The sequence below is a fragment of the Anolis carolinensis genome, unplaced genomic scaffold (genome assembly GCF_035594765.1).
Source record: "Anolis carolinensis isolate JA03-04 unplaced genomic scaffold, rAnoCar3.1.pri scaffold_9, whole genome shotgun sequence".
NCBI lineage: Eukaryota > Metazoa > Chordata > Lepidosauria > Squamata > Dactyloidae > Anolis > Anolis carolinensis.
Window position 1 is genome coordinate 18,851,789 of NW_026943820.1, and position 25,105 is coordinate 18,876,893.

Below are 25,105 nucleotides of genomic sequence, written 5' to 3' on the forward strand. Positions count from 1 at the left end.
AATGGGAAGTGTGGGCCTGCTGAATTATTTATTCATTTACTACATTTATTTATTACATTTATATCCTGCCCTTCTCACCCTGAAGGGGACTCAGAGCAGCTGTATGTACATACAATATATTATATTATTAGCATAGCACAATATTAGCCTTATATATTACTATAAAGAACGATACCACTATACTGTAATATTATATGTAATATATAACATATAATTAATATTATTATATGGTATTAGTATTATATTGTATAACATTATAATATTATTATCAATATTATATGTATATACAATATATTATGTTATTAAAAATGATATAAAAATATTATATTATAAAACTGAGGGCGGGGGCCAGGTAAATGACCTTGGAGGGCCGCATCCGGCCCCCGGGCCTTAGTTTGGGGACCTCTGACCTAGAGCATCTTTGGGAGCAAAAATTAATATAAGACACTGTCTTATTTTCGGGGAAACACTGTAACTGTATTTAATAAATAAAAAACTATTTACTACCATTATTTCCATGTACAACAATCTATTGTACCTCTTGCAGTTTCCATGCTGATTTCTCTCTATTCTAGTTTCAATGTAGTCATGAATAATGAATAATATAATAATAATAATATAATGATAATAATATGATAATATACTACAATAATAATAGACTGATATAATATATATATAAATGTAATGTGCATAATTCCCATGGAGTAAACAACAAACACACTGGACCAAATCACACCAAATTTGGCCACAAAAGACATAGTCATCCAATCAATCTGCATGCGGCAGCGTGTCAGCAAAAATGGCTAGGCGTGTCAGTGCTGACACACGTGTCATAGGTTGGCCATCACTGGATTAAAAGCTTCCACCACATGCCAAAGCAGAGAGTTCCACCGCTGAACAGCTCTTCATACAGGGTTGCTGTGAGTTTTCTGGGCTGTATAGCCATGGAGCTCCTGGTGGCACAGCGGGTTAAAGCGCTGAGTTGCTGAACTTGTGGACCAAAAGGTCCCAGGTTCAAATCCCAGGAGCAGAATGAGTGCCCGCTGTTAGCCCCAGCTCCTGCCAACCTAGCAGTTTCAAAAACATGCAAATGTGAGTAGATCAATAGGTACCGCTCTGGCGGGAAGGTAACAGTGCTTCATGCAGTCATGCCAGTGGCCACATGACCTTGGAGGTGTCTACGGACAATGCCGGCTCTTCGGCTTAGAAATGGAGAGCACCAACCCCCAGAGTCGGTCACGAATGGACTTAACGTCAGGGGAAAACCTTTATCTTTACCTAATATTATGAAAGCATTTTCCCCTGAAATATTTGTTAAACTCTCCTACAGATATATAGGTATTAACCCCTTGCAAGCTTTTGCCATCTCTATGTACCTTTATATGTGTATCTATATGCATTAATTTTATATATGCATTTCCCCTCATATATTTGCAGATCTTTGCAAATCCTTTATACATATAGATCCATGTACCTGTGTATCTGTAGCCGTACATATACATTATTTTTATATATGAATTTACCCTCATCATATGTTTGCAAGTCTCTGCAAATATCTATATAAAGAGACTTCTCCATGCAGTCATGTCGGCCACATGACCTTGGAGGTGTCTACGGACAACGCTGGCTCTTTGGCTTAGAAATGGAGATGAGCACCAACCCCCAGAGTCGGTCATGACTGGACTTAACGTCAGGGGAAACCTTTACCTTTACCTTATAACCATGGAGCCCCTGGTGGCACAGCTGGTTTAACCTCTGAGTTGCTGAACTTGCTGACTGAAAGGCCGGTGGTTAGAATCCAGGGAGCAGGCTGAGCTCCCGCTGGTAGGCCCAGCTTCTGCCAAACTAGCAATAGGTACCGCTATGGCGGGAAGGTAACGGCGCTCCAAGCAGTCATGCCAGCCACATGACCTTACATTTTTCCTTGCTGAAATTCATTTCTCCTGTCAGCCTTCCAGCTCTTTAAGCCGCTCCTCACTGGGCTTGTTCTCCAGACCTTTGATTTTGTTGGTTTTGGCCCAGCTCTCTAATCTGTGAAGGCCATTTTGAATTCTGCTCCTGTCTTCTGGAGTATTAGCTCTACTTCCCAATCTGATGTCATTTGCAAACTTGGGAAGTATGCCCTCTAAACCACAACCGTACAGTTCTCATCCTTCTGTCTTCCTTCTACTCTCACCTTGGTCTTTTTAATGTGTTCCGTTTCAGGAGCTGCTCTCGAGTGGAAGCGCAAGGGGCGACACCATGCCTCCTTCAAAAGATGTTGTGAAAATTGCGGTCCAAATGATGGGAGCGATCCCTCAGCTCATAGAACTCAACCAGGTATGCGCTTGCTTCCTGTCCCCATTCTATGCCTGATGCTAGCAAAAGTTTACCCACTTAACTCCTAGGTCAATGATGGGCAACCTTTTGCGCTTGGTGTGTCAAAATTCACCAAAAAATCTAGCATGACTTGGGTGGTGTGTCACTTCGAGAAAAAAACCATAATTTCGCAATATGTATAGTTTAAATAACAAAAATATATAATTGTAATATATAACTGTATTCAATAAATCAAAAACTATTTACTACCATTATTTCCATGCACAACAAGCTATGGTACCTCTTGCAGTTTCCATGCTGATTTCTCTCTATTCTAGTTTCAATGTAGTCATGAATAATGACTAATATAATAATAATAAAAGGTAAAGGTTTCCCCTGATGTTTAGTTCAGTCGTGACCGACTCTGGGGGTTGGTGCTCATCTCCATTTCTAAGCCGAAGAGCCGGCGTTGTCCATAGACACCTCCAAGGTCATGTGGCCGGCATGACTGCAAGGAGCCCCGTTACCTTCCCGCCGGAGCGGTACCTATTGATCTACTCACATTTGCATGTTTTCGAACTGCTAGGTTGATATATAATCCAAAAAGGTTTAGCAAAGGAGATTAACCATAATCCAAATGTCTCAAAAAGTTCCAGAAGTGGAAAAGTCCAGGAACATCCAAGAATCACAGATACAGTATAAGTCCACAATCAGGAAGTTATATCTAGTAAAAACTTGACATGAACAGGGACATAGAAAACTTCCAGGATATATTAAATCCAAAATCAAAGCTTGACTTCAACCAGAAACAAGAGAACTCAGGCTTAGCTTCTCACTCTAATGTAGCGTGGCCGGAACTGACCTTAAAGGTAAACAACTTGTTTAATAGACACCCATTAAATCATTCAATTTCCTGTGAATTTCTTTCCCAATTTTTCCACGTAATCTTTCTGAACAATGTAATCTATTTTCAGCTCTGATTTGTAAACAAATATTTTTGTTGATATCCGTAGCTGCAGGTGGGTTCCCATGGGAACCCTCCTTATCACTCAGCTCTTCACTCGAATCCTTATCTGCTGTTGCTACTTTTAACTCCCCTGAATGTTCTTGAGGCCCTAAACTTTCCAAGCTGGTTTTCTCACAGAGAGAACAATCATTTCCCGGACTTGAGGGCCCATCACTTTGTGCAACAGAAAAGCTCACAATCTTATCTAAATCATCAGTTAAACCATCAGCCTCTGGTGACTGATCTGTAACAGATCAGTGACTTTGAATCAGGGAAAAAAATCAGCCTATTATCTTTATTTTCTCTTTAACTGAAATGTTACAAAAGAATGCCATAAATTACATACTAATTTTATATCATATTATAGTTGTTGCACTCATCCATACTGAAATTACGCTTGTTGTTAGACCTGATGCTTGATCACAAGTGAGCTCAGTCCTGCTGTTTACTCACTGTGTTCAGTAATCAGGTATTGAAATCTGTGGGAAAGTTATAGAAAGTAATATGTAATATTCCTAAAATTTAATTTACAGCAGGCCTGCAAAACTTGTTAGTAGTAAGGGGCCTAAATTAAAATAGACAAAGCCACTTTGGGCCACAGATAGTTTTTTAGCACCTTACTTTCCAGGTAAAGCTATAATTCATGAGTAAATTATTGTGCACACAAACCATATTATTAAAAAGAGGAAACTTTTAATTAACATGAACAAATTATACTGATTATGCATTTTGTTTATTTTTTATGAAATCACATCAATGAGAAAATTACGTACTTTGCTAATTTTGAAATATGAACACTAAGGAGACCTTAAAAATGCATTCAAGCTTGTACCACTTAGCAATCATAAAATTATAATGCTATTCATGAGAATTTTAAATAATTAGCATTAGGAAATGCATACCCGGATAACACCATGCACATAAGCATCTGGCCTACGGGCCTTAGTTTGGGGGGCCCTGCTTTATTGTGATATACCGTAACTACTCACTTCTTGCTCAAAGTTTTCAGAAAAATCCGTTCTGTAGCTGTGCTTTGTGAGGTGTGTACAATTTTGGGGGCTGAGGTGGGACAAGTTGATTTGGCCCTCTCCTCTTCCCAGATCTGGTGCTCAACTCATTGTCAAAGTATCCACATTCTGTTTGCTTTTAATTGCAGGCCAAACCATTGTCTGCGGTTGTGAAAGAGGTGTGCGATGTGTGAGTAACGGTTACTTTTCTCCTTCATCTTCAGGCCTAAAAAAATAGTGCATGAATTGCTTGTAATTTCAGAAACACTTTTAGATAGAACGTAATATCCTGCAAATAAATGCAGAAATTTACCATAGTTGGAGAAGATGGGTACTTGATATTTTCAGTTTTGTTGTAATATTTCTGGGACCGTATGTATTTGCACCCATTCTGTGTAAGTGGTTTTGCAAAGCAATATGCTTCTTAGATTCATCAATGCAGAACTGAATGTTACATTTAAATAGTTGGGACTTGCTCTGTAACGGTATATCCATTGTGTAAATACTGCCCAAAAGATGCTGGTATCATCCTAAGTGATATTCTGGCAGCTAGTTAAAACCGCAGTTTTGTAAGGATTATGCCTTTTGAAGGTATTGGGAGAGCCAATGGGCAGGGTCATGCAAATTCAACACCAATGGAGAGAGTAAGGAACACTGGGAGGTGTCTTTGGCAGAGGAAAAACAGAAAATCTAGGAGGAAATTGTCTCCATATGAAAGCTTTCACTTAGGTAGTGGGCAGTATGGTGTTTGTGGAGGACATTGGCTTGTTTTCTGCTTCTCTGGAGAATAGGACTCAGTGGAGTCATGGGTACAAATTACAGGAAAGGAGATTGGGTTGGGCTGTGGTGCAGGCTGGTAAGCAGCTGCTGCAATAAATCACTCTGACCATGAGGTCATGAGTTCGAGGCCAGCCCGTGGCGGGGTGAGCACCCGTCAATTAAAAATAAAATATAGCCCCTGCTCGTTGCTGACCTAGCAACCTGAAAAATAGTCGCATCTATCAAGTGGGAAATAAGGTACCACTTATAAAAGTGGGGAGGCAAGTTTAACTAATTTACAACGTTGGAATGAGGAAGTGAGGAAGTGCCATCAGAGTGGATGATGAAGCAACTGCTCCCCCCTGTGGCCAGAATCGAACATCCCCTCAGGAGAAGGTTAAATTGCCTCGGCGTCTGTCTGTCTGTTGTCTCTGTCTCTGTCTCGATTCGATGTGTTTATGGGCATTGAATGTTTGCCTTATATGTACATAATGTTATCCGCCTTGAGTCCCCTTCGGGGTGAGAAGGGCGAAATATATATAAATACTGTAAATAAATAAATAAACATTAGGAAGAACTTCCTGATTGTAAGAGCTGTTCAGCAGTGCCTCAGAGTCTGATGGACGCTCTTTCTTTGGAGCCTTTTAAGCAGAGGTCGGATTGAGATCTGTTGGGGGTGCTTTGATTGTGCTTTCCCTGCATGAAAGAAAATGTTGAACTGGATGGCCCATGGGATCTCTTCCAATTCTATTATTCTATGATTCTACAGGTGGAACCTGAATAATTCTGAGCGTTATGCTCTTCAGTACGTGGATGGCCAGCAAGCATACATCACAGAATCGGTGAGTCTGTCTGGTATACAGTTTTGTCTAATGCTGTCTTGCTACCTTGGGCCTCTAGAGAGGCACGTGTGGGCTGGTGGAGGAGAAAGGGAATCTTCTGTCCCTCCTCACTGGCTATTATTATTAGCAGTAGTATACCAAATTTGTTGTCTAACATGATGTTTTGGTGCTTAATTTGTAAAATCATAACCTAATTTGATGTTTAATAGGCTTCTCCTTAAGCTCTCCTTATTATCCAACATATTTGCTTATCCAACGTTCTGCCGGCCCGTTTATGTTGGATAAGTGAGACTCTACTGTATCATATAAAGTAATTTAATTTTTTTCTTAAATTTGGTTGCAAATGTTTTTAAAGTGCTGTCTTCGGGAGCCACCTTGGGTCTAGCATTGGGAGAAAGGCAGCATATGAATTTATAAATTAAATAAATACTAAAAATTCAATAATAATAATTCCCTTTTTATTCATGAGTTAGTTACATTTCTTCTTAAGAGGTGGATTAGATGGAAAAAATAGTAACAGAGTCAGGCTAACCCATTAGGTTTCATAGCTCATTGGGTAGTAGAACCTTGGTTTTATTAAGTTCAACATTCTATCTATGATAGCACAATGTCTACTTGCACACTATACCAGATGCAGAGTTATAATAATGCTGTCATCGTCATGTTTTATTTCTGTAGAATCGTGGAGAAATCAAGAATGGGAACATCCTGCAACTGACTACTGCTCCAGTAAGTTCCACTGTAGAGTTGTAAGAGCAGAAATTACTCGAATCTGTCACTACTCTGCTTAAAACCCATATCTATTCACATATTTTTCAATTTCCTTGAGTTCTTTGTCCAGGTATCAGTTAAAGTAACTTAAAATTCTGCTATCTTACCTGGGATGTATTAAAATTATTTTTATTATTATTATTATTATTATTATTATTATTATTATTATTATTATTATTATTATTATTATTATTATTATTATTATTATGACACAGCAAACAAGATAGGTATGCTGGATTTCGTATCACAAAATCACAAGTTGAAAACTTCCCAAGTGTCTAGGACTGTGTGATGTATTTTCGGATGATGCGTGCAGATCCCAGTAGGGTGGCCTTTTTTAGTTGGCAGATCGTGATTTTGTCAATGTCTATTGTTTCCAAATGCCGGCTGAGATCTTTTGGCATGGCACCCAATGTGCTGATCACCACCGGGACCACCTGCACTGGTTTCTGCCAGAGTCTTTGAAGTTCGATCTTGAGGTCCTGATAGCGGCTGAATTTTTCCTGTTGTTTTTCGTCAGTGCGACTGTCACCTGGGATGGCAACATCAATGATCCAAACTTTTTTCTTTTCTTTTTTTCCATTATTATTATTAGTATTAGTATTATTATTAGCAGGTGTAGTATACTAACAAGCAGATCAAAGATCCCAAGGACATTGTCCAGAAGCAAATCCTAAACACACAAAAAGAGAATGGAAATATCATTGGACCCATATAAAATAATATTACATAAGGTTCACTGATCTCCTTTATGAAGAAAAAGTTTTAAAACCAAGCATTACCAACTTTTAAATTAAATTATAAATAGTCTCTGTTACCTTGCTCCAAATGTCCTATGCAAACTTTATGGCTTCCACAAAACCATGCATCGTGTTCTAAATCACCAACTCGGGCTAAGCCTTCAATAACTGATGTTGAGCATTACATTTAGCCAAAGCATCTATATATATAAAAGAGTGATGGCATCACGGCGACCCACAAAACAACAAAACTACAGGCCCCCCAACCTCGAAATTTGACAACACAACCCATCATCCACGCCTCTAGGTTGATACAACAAAAAGAAAAGAAAAATAAAGTCCTAATTAGAGAGAGAGGAATAATTGCTTTTATCCAATTGCTGCCAGTTAGAAGACTAAGCTCCTCCAACTTGGTCTCCTAGCAACCCAATAAAAAATAATAAAAAACACTAAAAATAATTAAAACACTAAAAAATTAATACAATAAAATACTATAATAACAGAAAATAACTAAAAATAATACAAGAAAATAATAAAATATAATAAATAAAAAGATAACTTACAATAAAAATAATTTAAAAATACAAATAACGTCAAATAAAAATTACACAACAATTTTTAACCAATACCACCACCACTTTGCCACAGCAACGCGTGGCCAGGCACAGCTAGTACTTACTAAATTTTGGCAGATTTGAATATTGTAGGAATCTTTCATTAGTCTTCTAAAGACAATGGCATCCATGTTTTCAAAATGTTGGTTTGATGATTTTCTTCCATTTCTAAAGTATCCTTTTTCAGTATCCTTTTCTGTTTTTAAAGTATCTTTGAAATTGGTTTTGAAATGAAGTTGGTGAAGACTGTACACAGTGTTATTGCAAATGTGTAGGTTCATCTCTTCCTTCATAGGATCAAGAGGCAGCAAAGTTGCATGGTGGGATTCAAAGCAACAACTTCGATGTAAAATCCGACTCTCTGAAGAAGCTCGCGTCTCTCTCCCGGGATGTTGCCTTTGCACAGGAGTTCATTAGCAGGAATGGTCTCAATCAGCTTTTTCTTATTGTGGAAGAGGATAAAACGTGAGTATTAGAGGGGAGGAAGCTTCAGAGGCACCAGTCTCTGGGTGAGAAGTGTTGGATTATGTCTTCCGAAGGGATTGCCTGCTCCATCCTATTGAGAGCCTATGGGGCATTGCCAGATAGGTCAGCATGCACGCTAGTCACCGTACAATAAGGTTTGCTTCTTCTGAGCAGTTCTGTCTTTGGAATCTGAGTGAAACATTTGATGCTATAATATCCAAAGTCTTTATCTATATATATAAAAGGGTAATGGAATTGCGGCGACCAACAAAACAACAAAACTAAATACCCCACAACCTCAAAAATTGACAACACAACCCATCATCCATGCCTCTAGGTTGATACAACAAAAAGAAAAGAAAAATAAAGTCCTAATTAGAGGGAGAGGAATAATTGTTTTTATCCAATTGCTGCCAGTTAGAAGGCTAAGCTCCGCCCACTTGGTCTCCTAGCAACCCACTCACCCAGGGGACAGGCAGAGTTAGGCCTCACTTAGGCCTCTTCCACACTGCCTATAAAATACAGATGATAAGATTTTAAATGGATTATATGGCAGTGTAGTCTCAAGGCCGGGCTGTGGCGCAGCTGTTGAGCAGCTGCCTTAAATCACTCTGACCATGAGGTCATGAGTTCGAGGCCAGCCCGTGGCGGGGTGAGCACCCGTCAATTAAAAATAAAAAAAATAGCCCCTGCTCGTTGCTGACCTAGCAACCCGAAAGATAGTTGCATCTATCAAGTAGGAGATAAGGTACCACTTATAAAAAGTGGGGAGGCAAGATTAACTAATTTACGACCTGGTATGAGGAAGTGCCGTCAGTGTGGATGATGAAGCAGCTGCTCCCCCCTGTGGCCAGAATCGAACATCCCCTCAGAAGAAGGTTAACTTGCCTCTGCGTGTCTGTCTCTGTCTCTGTTTGATGTGTTTATGGGCATTGAATGTTTGCCCTATGTGTGTTATAATGTGATCCTCCCTGAGTCCCCTTCGGGGTGAGAAGGGCGGAATATAAATACTGTAAATAAATAAATAAATAAATAAGGCCCTTCCACACAGCTATATCTTATATATATAAAAGAGTGATGGCATCACGGCGACCCACAAAACAACAAAACTACAGGCCCCCCAACCTCGAAATTTGACAACACAACCCATCATCCACGCCTCTAGGTTGATACAACAAAAAGAAAAGAAAAATAAAGTCCTAATTAGAGAGAGAGGAATAATTGCTTTTATCCAATTGCTGCCAGTTAGAAGACTAAGCTCCTCCAACTTGTTCTCCTAGCAACCCAATAAAAAATAATAAAAACACTAAAAATTAATACAATAAAATACTATAATAACAGAAAATAACTAAAAATAATACAAGAAAATAATAAAATATAATAAATAAAAATATAACTTACAATAAAATTAATAAAAAATTGCAAATAACGTCAAATAAAAATTACACAACAATTTTTAACCAATACCACCACCACTTTGCCACAGCAACGCGTGGCCGGGCACAGCTAGTTACCTTTAAAAAAAGGAGGCCTTAAAGGGGAAGGGTCTCTGCATTATGCCCTTCTTCCTTGAACTTGTTCCTGTGTTCACCTGCTGGGTCTATGGAGCATGGGATTTTCATAAAATAGAATACAATAGAATAGAATAATTATAAGGTAAAATAATTGTAAAAATATAACCCAGTGATTCCAACCACTGGGTTTCTGGGATTAAAACATTCACACTTGCCTCAAACAGACATGAGTTCTTTCTCCCGCCCTGGACATTTCAAAGATACATATAAACCCCACTTTTCTAGTTTCTAACAGACCTCACAACCTCTGAGGATGCCTGCCATAGACGTGGGCGAAACGTCAGGAGAGAATGCTTCTGGAACATGGCCATACACCCCGGAAAACTCACAGCAACCCAGTGATTCCGGCCATGAAAGCCTTTAACAACACATGTCTATATTAGCTTTGGATGGCACAGGGAAGGGTTAACAGCCCTAGGTGTTTATTTTGTTGTCTGTGCAAATGTTCAGAAGATTTCATCCCCTTTCTTTCCCTGTGAAAATTGGATTTTGAAAAATGTGGCTTGTTATGGAAACAAGAAATGGTGATAAAGCTTCAGTGGAGACCCTTTCCCCATGATAATAACTCTTTCAAGAGTGGATTTCCCTTCTTTCTGAGGGGATATCTTCTCTCACTTCTTGATGCCTTACCCCGTTTGTAACTATGAGTCATTTATAAGTTGGCTGTTTGTAACTTGAGGACTGCCTAGAAATTCTGTAAATATATGGCACAATGTTTCCTATTGTATTTGTTCGTCGAGTGGGCTTATTAACTAAAGACCATCCCCATAAACTTATTAGCACCAGTAGCCAAAAGTGATAAAAAGAACAGAAACACATAGAACAATGTTATCTCTTCCTTTGGAGGCTTTTCTTTATACCAAAATAATATGGTTGCACTATAGAACAAGGTTTCCATAACACAAAGTTATTTATACTTCTTTCTTTGCTTCCACACTGGGCTTCTTTCTCATGCAGACAAACAGCTTTGCTCTCACAGAGCCTCCTCTCACACCGAACTTATACAGTAGCTTCACACAGGAGCCTTCACACTGGAGCTTCACACACGAGGCCTTCTCACACTCCTCAGGATGACGCCAGCTTTGACCCACTAACTCTAACAGGCTTCGACCTACTCATTCTCCCCAGGACAACACTAACTTTGATCCACTAACTCTAACAGGCTTCTGCCTACTCATTCTCCTCAGGACAACACTAACTTTGACCCACTAACTCTAACAGGCTTCAGCATACTCATTCTCCTCAGGACAACACTAACTTTGACCCACTAACTCTAACAGGCTTCAGCATACTCATTCTTCTCAGGACAACACTAACTTTGACCCACTAACTCTAACAGGCTTCTGCCTACTCATTCTCCTCAGGACAACACTAACTTTGACCCACTAACTCTAACAGGCTTCTGCCTACTCATTCTCCTCAGGACAACACTAACTTTGACCCACTAACTCTAACAGGCTTCTGCCTACTCATTCTCCTCAGGACAACACTAACTTTGACCCACTAACTCTAACAGGCTTCAGCATACTCATTCTTCTCAGGACAACACTAACTTTGACCCACTAACTCTTAACAGGCTTCTGCCTACTCATTCTCCTCAGGACAACACTAACTTTGACCCACTAACTCTAACAGGCTTCTGCCTACTCATTCTCCTCAGGACAACACTAACTTTGACCCACTAACTCTAACAGGCTTCAGCATACTCATTCTTCTCAGGACAACACTAACTTTGACCCACTAACTCTTAACAGGCTTCTGCCTACTCATTCTCCTCAGGACAACACTAACTTTGACCCACTAACTCTAACAGGCTTCAGCATACTCATTCTTCTCAGGACAACACTAACTTTGACCCACTAACTCTTAACAGGCTTCAGCCTACTCATTCTCCTCAGGACAACACTAACTTTGACCCACTAACTCTAACAGGCTTCGACCTACTCATTCTCCCCAGGACAACACTAACTTTGATCCACTAACTCTAACAGGCTTCTGCCTACTCATTCTCCTCAGGACAACACTAACTTTGACCCACTAACTCTAACAGGCTTCAGCATACTCATTCTTCTCAGGACAACACTAACTTTGACCCACTAACTCTAACAGGCTTCTGCCTACTCATTCTCCTCAGGACAACACTAACTTTGACCCACTAACTCTAACAGGCTTCAGCATACTCATTCTTCTCAGGACAACACTAACTTTGACCCACTAACTCTTAACAGGCTTCTGCCTACTCATTCTCCTCAGGACAACACTAACTTTGACCCACTAACTCTAACAGGCTTCTGCCTACTCATTCTCCTCAGGACAACACTAACTTTGACCCACTAACTCTAACAGGCTTCAGCATACTCATTCTTCTCAGGACAACACTAACTTTGACCCACTAACTCTTAACAGGCTTCTGCCTACTCATTCTCCTCAGGACAACACTAACTTTGACCCACTAACTCTAACAGGCTTCAGCATACTCATTCTTCTCAGGACAACACTAACTTTGACCCACTAACTCTAACAGGCTTCAGCATACTCATTCTTCTCAGGACAACACTAACTTTGACCCACTAACTCTAACAGGCTTCTGCCTACTCATTCTCCTCAGGACAACACTAACTTTGACCCACTAACTCTAACAGGCTTCTGCCTACTCATTCTCCTCAGGACAACACTAACTTTGACCCACTAACTCTAACAGGCTTCAGCATACTCATTCTTCTCAGGACAACACTAACTTTGACCCACTAACTCTAACAGGCTTCTGCCTACTCATTCTCCTCAGGACAACACTAACTTTGACCCACTAACTCTAACAGGCTTCAGCATACTCATTCTTCTCAGGACAACACTAACTTTGACCCACTAACTCTTAACAGGCTTCTGCCTACTCATTCTCCTCAGGACAACACTAACTTTGACCCACTAACTCTAACAGGCTTCTGCCTACTCATTCTCCTCAGGACAACACTAACTTTGACCCACTAACTCTAACAGGCTTCAGCATACTCATTCTTCTCAGGACAACACTAACTTTGACCCACTAACTCTTAACAGGCTTCTGCCTACTCATTCTCCTCAGGACAACACTAACTTTGACCCACTAACTCTAACAGGCTTCAGCATACTCATTCTTCTCAGGACAACACTAACTTTGACCCACTAACTCTAACAGGCTTCAGCATACTCATTCTTCTCAGGACAACACTAACTTTGACCCACTAACTCTAACAGGCTTCTGCCTACTCATTCTCCTCAGGACAACACTAACTTTGACCCACTAACTCTAACAGGCTTCTGCCTACTCATTCTCCTCAGGACAACACTAACTTTGACCCACTAACTCTAACAGGCTTCAGCATACTCATTCTTCTCAGGACAACACTAACTTTGACCCACTAACTCTTAACAGGCTTCTGCCTACTCATTCTCCTCAGGACAACACTAACTTTGACCCACTAACTCTAACAGGCTTCAGCATACTCATTCTTCTCAGGACAACACTAACTTTGACCCACTAACTCTAACAGGCTTCAGCCTACTCATTCTCCTCAGGGTGACGCTAACTTATTTAATCCTTTCAGCGCTTGACTCACATTTAAAAATACCTACTGGTAGTTAATTTTTAATAATTCTGGCAGTATTTACTTGCCAAATGTAAAAAAATGAATTCTTACCAAGCAAAATTCTACGCCTTCTGTGTTTCTGAAATCTTTGTCTTTTCTGGGAATTGGATTTATACAGAAACTTCCTTTTTCTCCACTGCTCTTCCTTTTTCTCCCTCCATCCCTTATTCTTTTCCTATTTTTTTCCTTCTTTCGTTCTCTTCCCCGCTCTCTTTTCTAGGTATGTCTAATGCACCATCCCTGTGGTTTCTGGCTGTCTTTGTCAGAGCTACACTTTGACCTTCAAGGGTGGCAGGTTTGGGGCTCTCTCACCCTGTTTGCTGTCTGTTGCTCCAGGATAGGAGAGATTCTGGCCTATGCTTTGAAGGCCTTTGTGGAGCTGATGGAGCACGATTTTGTGTCCTGGGAGACGCTCAGTCCAGCTTTCATCAAAAAGGTAAACACTACCATGGAATGCGGTTCTGAGTAGACCTTTCACCAGGTTTGGGCAAAATTGGGCCATCCTCCAGGAGTTTTGGACTCCAATTCCCACAATTCCTAACAGCCTCAGGTCCCTTCCTTTCCCCCCTCAGCCGCTTAAGCGGGAATCTATAGTTGCCAAGATCCCAAAAGTAACTTTGGGGGCCGGGCTGTGGCACAAGCTGGTGAGCAGCTGCTGCAATAAATCACTCTGACCATGAGGTCATGAGTTTGAGGCCAGCCTGTGGCGGGGTGAGCAGCCGTCAATTAAAAATAAAAAATAGCCCCTGCTCGTTGCTGACCTAGCAACCCGAAAGATAGTTGCATCTATCAAGTAGGAAATAAGGTACCACTTATAAAAGTCGGGAGGCAAGTTTAACTAATTTACAACGTTGGAATGAGGAAGTGATGAAGTGCCGTCAGAGTGGATGATGAAGCAGCTGCTCCCCCCTGTGGCCAGAATCGAACATCCCCTCAGGAGAAAGTTAAATTGCCTCTGCGTCTGTCTGTCTGTCTGTCTCTGTCTCGGTTTGATGTGTTTATCGGCATTGAATGTTTGCCCTATGTGTGTATAATGTGATCCGCCCTGAGTCCCCTTCGGGGTAAGAAGGGCGGAATATAAATACTGTAAATAAATAAATAAATGCTTTGATCCCCTCTCCCTTTATTTGTTAATTTGCATCCCTTGTTTCAGATTGTTGGTTACGTCAACATAGTTCCAATGGATGCCTCCATCCAGCAGATATCTCTGGCCATTTTGGAGAACATGGTGCCAACCAGCCATTCCCTCTTTGAACTGGTCAAGCAACAGGTGACCCTTGAGCGACTCATCTCCCTTCTGCAAGTGTAAGCACTCATCAGCAGTCCTCTTTCCAGATGCCAATTTTTGCTTTTCTTTCTATCCTTCTGAGTTTGGTTGCTTTAATTGATGTAGGAGTAAACATATGTCCCATCACAGTGTCCAGGTCTGCAGTATTTATGTACATGTCTCTATCAGGAGAGGGAATCTATGACCCTCCAGGCGCTGACTCCAGACACTCCATTCTAAACCATAGTGCTCTGTTGTTCCCCTGCAGTTTTTCCAAGGCACTTTAATAATAATAATAATACTTTATTTTTCTATCCCTCCACCATCTCCCCGAAGGGACTCGGGGCAGCTAACATGGGGCGATGCCCAAAACAAAACAGAATAAAGCAATTACAACGAATATCAAAACAAAACAGTAATAACATAGATCAAATAAAATAAACAATTTAAACATTATAAAAATACAATAAAACACATAAAATCAGAACAAATGAGAACAAATACAGCATCAACCACTGTAGATAAAAAGAGGTCGGGCATATAAAACACAATATCCAAAGCTTTAATAAAGTGCATAAACAAGTGTCAGAGAGTCAGCTGGGATAATATGGGAAAAGGTAAGGTAGGAAGAGATTAAAGTGCTAAGAAGTAATGTCTCAGTGAAAGGGTCTATCATGTTGGTGAATTAATCAAACGCACACTGAAATAGCCATGGCTTTCAGTCCTCTTTTGGGCTGTTATAGCTCCCTTTAAGGCCCCTTCCACACAGCTGTATAAAATCCACACTGAACTGGATTATATGGCAGTGTGGACTCAGATAATCCAGTTCAAAGAAGATATTGTGGATTATCTGCCTTGATATTCTGAGTTAGATAGCTGTGTGGAAGGGCTCTAAGGGTGTTTGTTCCACTAGATTTGGGGAGTTCTGCATACCTTCCATAACACTGCTGATAACCACCTCTTTGGTGGCGATGGACCAAAGCAGCTGTAACACTAGACCAGTGATGGCCAACCTGTGACACGCGTGTCAGCATTGACACGCCTAGCCATTTTTGCTGACACACTGCCGCATGCAGATTGATCGGATGACTAATGTCTTTTGTGGCCAAATTTGGTGTGATTTGGTCCAGTGGTTTTGTTGTTTACTCCATGGGAATTATGCATATTACATATATATCTATATATATAAAAGGGTAATAAAATTTCGGCCTAGGACAAAACAACAAAACTACACATCCCAGAAACACTAAACTTGGCAGCACAACCCCTCATCCATGCCCCTACGTTCATACAACAAAAAGAAAAGAAAAAGTCCTAATTAGAGGGAGAGGAATAATTGGTTTTATCCAATTGCTGCCAGTTAAAAGGCTAAGCTCCGCCCACTTGGTCTCCTAGCAACCCACTCACCCAGGGGACAGGCAGACATAGGCCTCACTTAGGCCTCTTCCCCACTGCCTATAAAATACAGATTATCAGATTTGAACTGGATTATATGGCAGTGTAGACTCAAGGCCCTTCCATACAGCTATATAACCCATTTATAATCTTATATTATCTGCTTTGAACTGGATTATCTTGACTCCACACTGCCATATAATCCACTTCAGTGTGCAGTCGGACACAACTGGACTTAATGTCAGGAGAAAACCTTTACCCTTTACCTTAAATATCACCAATTCCTCAATACTTTATTTCCCATACCACCAGACAGCAACACGTGGCCGGGCACAGCTTTATATATATATATATATATATATATATATATATATATATATATATATATATATATATTCATTCTATTATTATTGTAGTATATTATTATATTATTACTATTATATTATTATTATATTATTCATTATTCATGACTACATTGAAACTACAATAGAGAGAAATCAGCGTGGAAACTGCAAGAGGTACCATAGATTGTTGTACATGGAAATAATGGTAGTAAATAGTTTTTGATTTATTAAATACAGTTATATATTACAATTATATATTTTTGTTATTTAAACTATATATATTGTGAAATTTTGATTTTTCTCTCTCAAAGTGACACACCACCCAAGTCATGCTAGGTTTTTTAGGTGAATTTTGACACACGAAGCGCAAAAGGTTGCCCATCATTGATCTAGACCAGGGGTCCCCAAACTAAGGCCCGGGGGCCAGATGTGGCCTTCCAAGGTCATTTCCCTGGCTCCTGTCCTAAACTTTAGACTTAGGGTTGACCTAAGTCTACCTGGTCTTTAGAGGTCTCTTTGCTTATAGCCTTATGAGATCATCTAGATGGTCTTTGTCTCTTTGCTTAGCTACCGCCATCTAGATGGCTTTTGGAGGTCACTTTCCAAAAGTATGAGACCATCTAGATGGCTTTGGGAAGTCACTTTCATTACCTATGGTCATATGAGACCGTCTAGATGGCCTTTGCGGGTGCCTTTACTTACCTGTGGTTTTATGAGATCATCTTGATGGCCTTTGGGGGCCCCTTTCCTTACCTATGGTCTTATGAGACCATCTAAATGGCCTTTGGAGGTCTCTTTGCTTACCTATGTCTTATGAGATCGTCTAGATCAGGGGTCCCCAAACTAAGGCCCATGGGCCGGATGCGGCCCCCCAAGGTCATTGTCCTGGCCTCTGTCCTAAACTTTAGACTTAGGATTGACCTAAGTCTGAAACGACTTGAAGGCACGCAACAACAACAATCCTAATTTTGGACTATTTTATCATAGTCCGGGCCCCCAACAGTCTGAGGGGGCCTGATCTAGACACTGTAAACCAAGGAAATGACAATTGTCCTTGCAAACTGCGGTTCTGTTTGGCTTTGACGCTCAGAGTCTTGGGTGAAGGGCAGAGGTGAGGCACCACAACTCTTCTGGTATTTGAATGATGATCATAATTTGCTTTCTTGCTTTTTTCTTTCTTTTTAGAATGAACCAGCAGCTGCAGCTAAAAGCGATGGCACTTCTTATCGCTCTGCTTCTTAATGCCAGCGAGTCAGAGAGAAGGGTAAAGATCTTTCAGTCCCATGCATTTGACTCTCTCTAGGAGGGGAGGAAGAGATCCCTAGCCAAGGATCTCGGCAGAGAACAAGACTGGAGATCATGTTGTTGTCTAAATCAGGGCTTCTTACACTTTTTCCACTTGTGATCCCTATTCACCTGTGATTTTTTTTTTACGTGATCTCAGGTATATCAAATAGCTATAAAACCCCAACATTTACTGATAACAAATCGGCATTTGCAAGGCTTGGTAAACAAGCTGATTTTCTTTCTTATGTAGTAAAGTGGAAACATTTTCTACAGAGTCCGCTGTAAATGCTGCACATTGTTGCTAACAGATTTGCATAAAGGGGTGGTATTCCAAAATACCAAATTTATTTAATGCTTAGACCATAGGTCTTTCGCATGCAAGACAAACAAACAAATACACAAAAACCAGACCATCAAATACAATATAAAACATGCCATTAAAACCCTATATAAATCACTAGCTGTGCCCGGCCACGCGTTGCTGTGGCAAAGTGGTGGTGGTATTGGTTAAAAATTGTTGTGGAATTTTTATTTGATGTTATTTGTATTTTTTAATTAATTTTATTGTAAGTTATCTTTTTATTTATTATATTTTATTTTCTTGTATTATTTTAGTTATTTTCTGTTATTACAGTATTTATTGTATTAATTTTTTAGTGTTTTTAATTATTTTTAGTGTTTTTAATTATTTTTTATTGGGTTGCTAGGAGACCAAGTTGGCGGAGCTTAGCCTTCTAACTGGCAGCAATTGGATAAAAGCAATTATTCCTCTCCCTCTAATTAGGACTTTATTTTTCTTTTCTTTTTGTTGTATCAACCTTGAGGCGTGGATGATGGGTTGTGTCGTCAAATTTCGAGGTTGGGGGGCCTGTAGTTTTGTTGTTTTGTGGGTCGCCGTGATGCCATCACTCTTTTATATATATAGATTAAAACATTAAAATGCTGCAAATATCAATGTCAGGATATGCCCTTCAAATACTACATATTTCATGGATTAGCACCAACATAATTAAAAACAAGGTAAAACCAAGTAAGTACAGCATTATTAAAACCCAATCAGGGAACACATTGGATATAAAAAACAACTATTAGTTAAAAGCATCCCCAGCACAGTCAACTGCGACAGTTTTGCCCGGTTTTCTGAGCTGCCAGGGCAAAAAGGGCCACCTTATGAGTAACTGCAGGGTTAGTGTCGGACAGAAGGTAGAAAATCCTCTCTGACACCGTATTCATTAGGAGGGGATAAAGAATAGGTCCCAGGGTGGTATTCAGAAACGTTTTACTGTTTCCAATTTTTTGTGATCCCAATGTTGAGCTAAGAAGAGTTCAACAATGGAACTCTCTGCCTCGTAGTGTGATGGAAGCTCCTTCCTTGGAAGCTTTTAAACAGGGGCTGGGTGGTCATCTGTCAGGGGGGCTTTGATTGTGCTTTTCCTGCCTGGCAGAAGTAGGTTGGACTGGATGGCCCACGTGGTCTCCTCCAACTCTGTGACTCTGTGATTCTATGACTGGGACCATCTCATTGCCTCCTTTCCATTTCTAGGACATGATGGAGTATCTGGGGGAGAAGAACCTCAGGCAATTTATCCACAAGGTGGGCATGAAGGTGGCATGGGAGGGGGAGGGTTCCTTGGCATGCATGTTTTGTCTCAGCATCTTTGTTAGCTAATCCTGGGCCCTTGCTTCTAATGTTGTGAGTGGCTCCTCTAGCTGCAGTGTGTCCTTCACTTTTGTTTCCCCCCATTATCTTGGCCTCTTCTAAGCTCTGAAACTTGTGCTTCTAGAATATTGTCCATGCCTCAGAGCCAATTGGAGATGAGATGGCCCATTATCTTTATGTGCTGCAATCCCTCACATTGACCCTCTTAGAGTGCAGGATGAGGACCCCAATGGATCCCTATTCACAGGTGAGTTTTCCCTGGACTCGCTTTTCAATAGCCTTGTTACATCTTGGCTCCATTTCCCTTTTCCTTTTTATAAATGTACTAGCTGTGCCCGGCCACGCGTTGCTGTGGCGAAGTATGGTGGTATGGGAAATAAAGTACAGTAGAGTCTCACTTATCCAACACTCACTTATCCAACGTTCTGGATTATCCAACGCATTTTTGTAGTCAATGTTTTCAATATATCGTGATATTTTGGTGCTAAATTCATAAATACAGTAATTACTACATAGCATTACTGCGTATTGAACTACTTTTTCTACCAAATTTGTTGTCTAACATGTTTTGGTGCTTCATTTGTAAAATCATAACCTAATTTGATGTTTAATAGGCTTTTCCTTAATGCCTCCTTATTATCCAACATATTCGCTAATCCAACATTCTGCCGGCCCGTTTATGTTGGATAAGTGAGACTCTACTGTATTGAGGAATTGGTGTTAGTTAAGGTAAAGGGTAAAGGTTTCCCCCTGACATTAAGTCCATTATAAATGGGTAATATAGCTGTGTGGAAGGGCCTTGAGTCTACACTGCCATATAATCCAGTTAAAATCAGATAATCTGTATTTTATAGGCAGTGTGGAAGAGGCCTGAGTGAGGCCTAACTCTGCCTGTCCCCTGGGCTGAGTGGGTTGCTAGGAGACCAAGTGGGCAGAGCTTAGCCTTCTAACTGGCAGCAATTGGATAAAAACAATTATTCCTCTCCCTCTAATTAGGACTTTTTCTTTTCTTTTTGTTGTATGAACGTAGAGGCATGGAGGAGGGGTTGTGCTACCAAGTTTAGTGTTTCTGGGATGTGTAGTTTTGTTGTTTTGTCCTAGGCCGAAATTTCATTACCCTTTTATATATATAGATACTATGTGTGGGGTGTTTGTGTGTGCGCGCTAAACTTTCCAGCTGACCACATGAACTTTGTCTATATCGATATATTGGTTTTTTTTGCACAGGAACAAAGGGAGCTCCTACATTCCCTGCGCCACGCAGCCTTTGTGTCTGAGAATGAATCTTCTGCTGGCAACTCAAACACTGAACGTCGCCATTCCCTTTGCTCCAAGGAGTTCCGCAAGCTAGGCTTTATGGTGAGCTTTATATGGATTGTGATGTGCCCAGAGAAGACAGAGCAGCAAGTTCTCCTGATAAGGGATGCTGGGGTCTTAGTATCTCGGTTGGATCTGCACTGGACCATTGTTTACAAAGTGTCTGGGTTAGCACTATGAGCAGGTTGAAGAAGACTGATGTTGAGGGCAGAGAAGAGGTAAGAGGAAGGTTACTTAAAAGTGGGTAGCCTTCATGGTACATCAAGGCACATGAGATGTAACACCTTTAACGTTTGCTCTTCACCCTGTTTCCCCTAAAATAAGACATCCCCAAAAAATAGGTCCTAGTAGAGGTTTTGCTGAATTGCTAAATATAAGGCCTCCCCTGAAAGTAAGACCTAGCAAAGTTTTTGTTTGGAAGCATGCCCGCCAAAGAGAACACCAGAGCATGCAGGATCGGTAAATGTACGTACCATAGAGTGTTGTACATGGAAATAATGGTAGTAACAAGAAATTCTTGATAGGATTCACAGTTTGTCTGGTTATGCTGGCTTGTGATGACAACTACTGTACATCTATATATATATAAAAGGGTAATGGAATCACGGCACCGGACAAAACAACTAAACTAAATGCCCCACAACCTTGAAAATTGACAGCACAATCTCTCATCCACTCCTCTATGTTCATACAACAAAAAGAAGAAGAAGAAAAAAGTCCTAGCCACAGCAACGCGTGGCCGGGCACAACTAGGTATATAATAAACGTATATAATAAACAGTATATAATGCCTGCCATAGATGTGGGTGAAACGTCAGGAGAGAATACTTCTGGAACATGGCCACACAGCCCGAAAGACATACAACAACCCTGTTCATTTTTTTGTTCAACAATAAATGTAAATTCTTCTTCATGGAAAAATAAGACATCCCCTGAAAATAAGACCTAACGCATCTTGGGGAGCAAAAATTAATATAAGACACTTGTCTTATTTTCGGGGAAACACAGTAGTATTTCCTGTGTATATCTACAATTTTAAGAACTAGGAACATTTCTTTTTAAAATATGCAAAATGTTCTTTTCAGGATTCTGTGCCATTTGTCAAGATCTGCAAAATAATATGCAGGCAAAAGTGCATTACACTTTTGTCTATCAATGGGCCCAGCTAATATTTCCAGATGCATGGTGCAATGTTGCTTTGAGGGGTTTTCTGCACTTCGTTGTTTTGTTTTTTGTTCCAAGCCCCAAAGACATAAATATGTTTTTATCTTTTCCTTTCAGAATAATAGTAACCCTGCAATGGATCTGCACCGCATTCCTCCTGGACTGCTCGCCCTAGACTGCATGGTCTATTTTTCCAGACACTTCCCCAGTGCCTACAGCAGGGTAACTCAAGGGCATTTCTATTTTCTTGTGAGGAGTATGCTCCTTTTTCCTACTTATCACAAGCTGAGTTTATGTTTTAATAACCAGGTTCTTCCAATTAGCGAATAGGACTGGATATTATTTATTATTTATTTATTTACAGCATTTATATTCCGCCCTTCTCACCCCGAAGGGGACTCAGGGTGGATCACATTACACATACAGGCAAACATTCAATGCCTTTTAACATAGAACAAAGACAAGACAAACATAGGCTCCAAGCAGGCCTCGAACTCATGACCTCCTGGTCAGAGTGATTCATTGCAGCTGGTTGCAGCTGGCTTGCTCTCCCGCCTGCGCCACAGCCCGGGCCCAATTAATTATATTAAATATTAATAGCACACGTTGCTTTGGAAGTTTTCTGGAAGTTTTTTTTCTACTTGACAGAATAATATTGGGACTGTTGTTAGACCAAACTAGAGGAGAGTCACTGAATCAATAGAACATACATATATTTTGGCATCTAAATGATATTATTTACATTGGGGCTATATTCCTGACATTGTTGTATTTGTGCATACCAGTGAATGTATTCTCCAAGTTTGGATTGTTATGTAGCCAAAATGACACCATCCCAGTGCATTTCTCTCTGTGAAATGCTAGAGCAGGGGTCCCCAAACTAAGGCCCGGGGGCCAGATGCGGCCCTCCAAGGCCATTTACCTGGCCCCCGCCCTAGTTTTAGACTTAGGCTCACCCAAAGTCTGAAATGACTTGAAGGCACAACAACAATCCTACTTGATTATCTCATTGGCCAGAAGCAGGCCCACACTTCCCACTGAAATCCTGATAAGTTTACAGTATGTTGGTTAAAATTATTTTTATTTTTAAATATTGTATTGTTTTTTCATTTACCAATATTGTAAATGAAATATTGTAAATGAATGATATGGTAATAATATAATATATTGTAATAAAAAATAAATATTGTGTATACATATAATATTGATAATAAATATTTTAATGTAATACAATATAATATTTATGTATTTATTTATTACAGTATTTCTACCCCGCCCTTCTCACCCAATAGGGGACTCAGGGCGGCTAATAATAATAATACAATATAATAATATTGTATAATATAATAATATTAATTATATATTATATATTAAATGTAATATTACTAATAATATTACGGTATAATGGTACAGTACAATATAGTAATATATAATGCTAATATTGTGCTATGCTAATAATATAATATATTGTATGTACATACAATTTGTAAGCCGCTCTGAGTCCCCTTCGGGGTGAGAGAGGGTGGGGTATAAATGTAATACATAAATAAATAAGTAATTGTTGCTGGCTTTTTTTTTGCACTACAAATAAGACATGTGCAGTGATCATAGGAATTTGTTCATTTTTTTTTCAAATGATAATTCGGCCCCTCAACAATCTGAGGGACCATGAATTGGCCCTCCACTTAAAAAGTTTGAGGACCCTGTGCTAGAGGATATGAAACTAGTCCAAAGGCTTCTGATATGTAAGAGACAAGACTGGAAAATGGTAACCTGTTCTCAAACGTGTTGTTTCAAGCAATTGCTGTTGTGACACATCATGGTTGGGACATTTTCTGAGGTTTCTGGTGGCCAGAGAAGACACTAATGTTGATTTCTCTCTTTCAGTTTATTCTTGAGAATAGCAGCCGAGAAGATAAACATGAGTGCCCGTTTGCCCGGAGTAGCATCCAGCTTGCCTTCACACTCTGTGAGATCCTTCATGTGGGAGAGCCTTGTAAGTGTTTTCTGTTTCTCTGCAACCCGGGATACTTTGCTTTGTCGTCTCAGCATTGTTTCTCACAGTGCACTATTGAGTCCTTTTACGAGCAGAAGTCATGTTCTGTAGAGCAAGACTCCATCTACTCTGCCATATAATCCAGTATTTGATCCCAGATTATCTGCTTTGAACTGGATTATATGGCAGTGTAGACTCATATACTGCAATTCAAAGTGGATAATCTGGGATCAGATACTGGATTATATGGCAGTGTAGATTCAGCCTAAATGATACCATTATTTGGCTCTACTACTAAGCAAAATGAGGGCAGCACTCATACAATATATGCTCACATGAGACATGAAGCAGCAGCAAAACATTCGGGAGGGTAGAGCTGTACATACAGGCCTTTTGTATATATGCAGTATATGTGCATTACGTATGTTCATGAATGGGATCACTGTTAATGTTAAGGTATACATTCTCACCTGGTCAAATTCTGTATACTGCACCACTTCTAAGATGGACCTTTTCCACTAAAAAAGGGTAATCTTAGAATTGGTTGTGCTCTAGAGCAGGGGTCCCCAAACTTTTTAAACAGGGGGCCAGTTCACGATCCTTTGGACCGTTGGAGGGCCGGACTATAGTTGGCCACTGAACAATAATAATAATTAATAATAATAATAATAATAATGACAATAATAATAATAATAATAATAATGACAATAATAATAATAAAAAGGGTTGGAAAAGACCCTTTGGGCCGTTGAGTCCAATCCCCTTCTTCCTTTGTGCACCGAAAGCACAAGTAAAGCACCCCTGACAGATGGCCACCCAACCTCAATGTTAATTAATAATAATAATAATAATAATAATAATAATAAAGAGGGTTGGAAGACGACCCCTTGGGCCATTTAGTCCAACCCCTTTCTGCCTTTGTGCACCAAAAGTACAAGCAAAGCATCCCTGACAGATGACCACCCAGTCTCAA

At 40.0% G+C, this 25,105-nt stretch overlaps 1 protein-coding gene across 2 annotated transcripts in view; it reads left to right on the plus strand.

The window, feature by feature from the left end:
- Positions 1 to 25,105, plus strand: part of elmo3 (engulfment and cell motility 3) — a 49,017-nt gene that overhangs the window by 1,550 nt on the left and 22,362 nt on the right. The window contains exons 2-14 of one of the 2 annotated variants that reach the window (XM_016996214.2): positions 2,206 to 2,319; positions 4,461 to 4,501; positions 5,840 to 5,912; positions 6,591 to 6,641; positions 8,333 to 8,502; positions 14,039 to 14,138; positions 14,856 to 15,007; positions 17,894 to 17,972; positions 19,539 to 19,589; positions 19,780 to 19,902; positions 20,883 to 21,014; positions 22,254 to 22,358; positions 24,024 to 24,132. In XM_016996214.2, the coding sequence (XP_016851703.2) occupies positions 2,242 to 2,319; positions 4,461 to 4,501; positions 5,840 to 5,912; positions 6,591 to 6,641; positions 8,333 to 8,502; positions 14,039 to 14,138; positions 14,856 to 15,007; positions 17,894 to 17,972; positions 19,539 to 19,589; positions 19,780 to 19,902; positions 20,883 to 21,014; positions 22,254 to 22,358; positions 24,024 to 24,132 (1,264 nt within the window). In that variant the 5' untranslated portion in view covers positions 2,206 to 2,241. Of the gene's footprint in view, positions 1 to 2,205; positions 2,320 to 4,460; positions 4,502 to 5,839; positions 5,913 to 6,590; positions 6,642 to 8,332; positions 8,503 to 13,922; positions 14,139 to 14,855; positions 15,008 to 17,893; positions 17,973 to 19,538; positions 19,590 to 19,779; positions 19,903 to 20,882; positions 21,015 to 22,253; positions 22,359 to 24,023; positions 24,133 to 25,105 lie in introns of those variants that run through there. The other variant, XM_016996215.2, reaches the window with a different exon arrangement.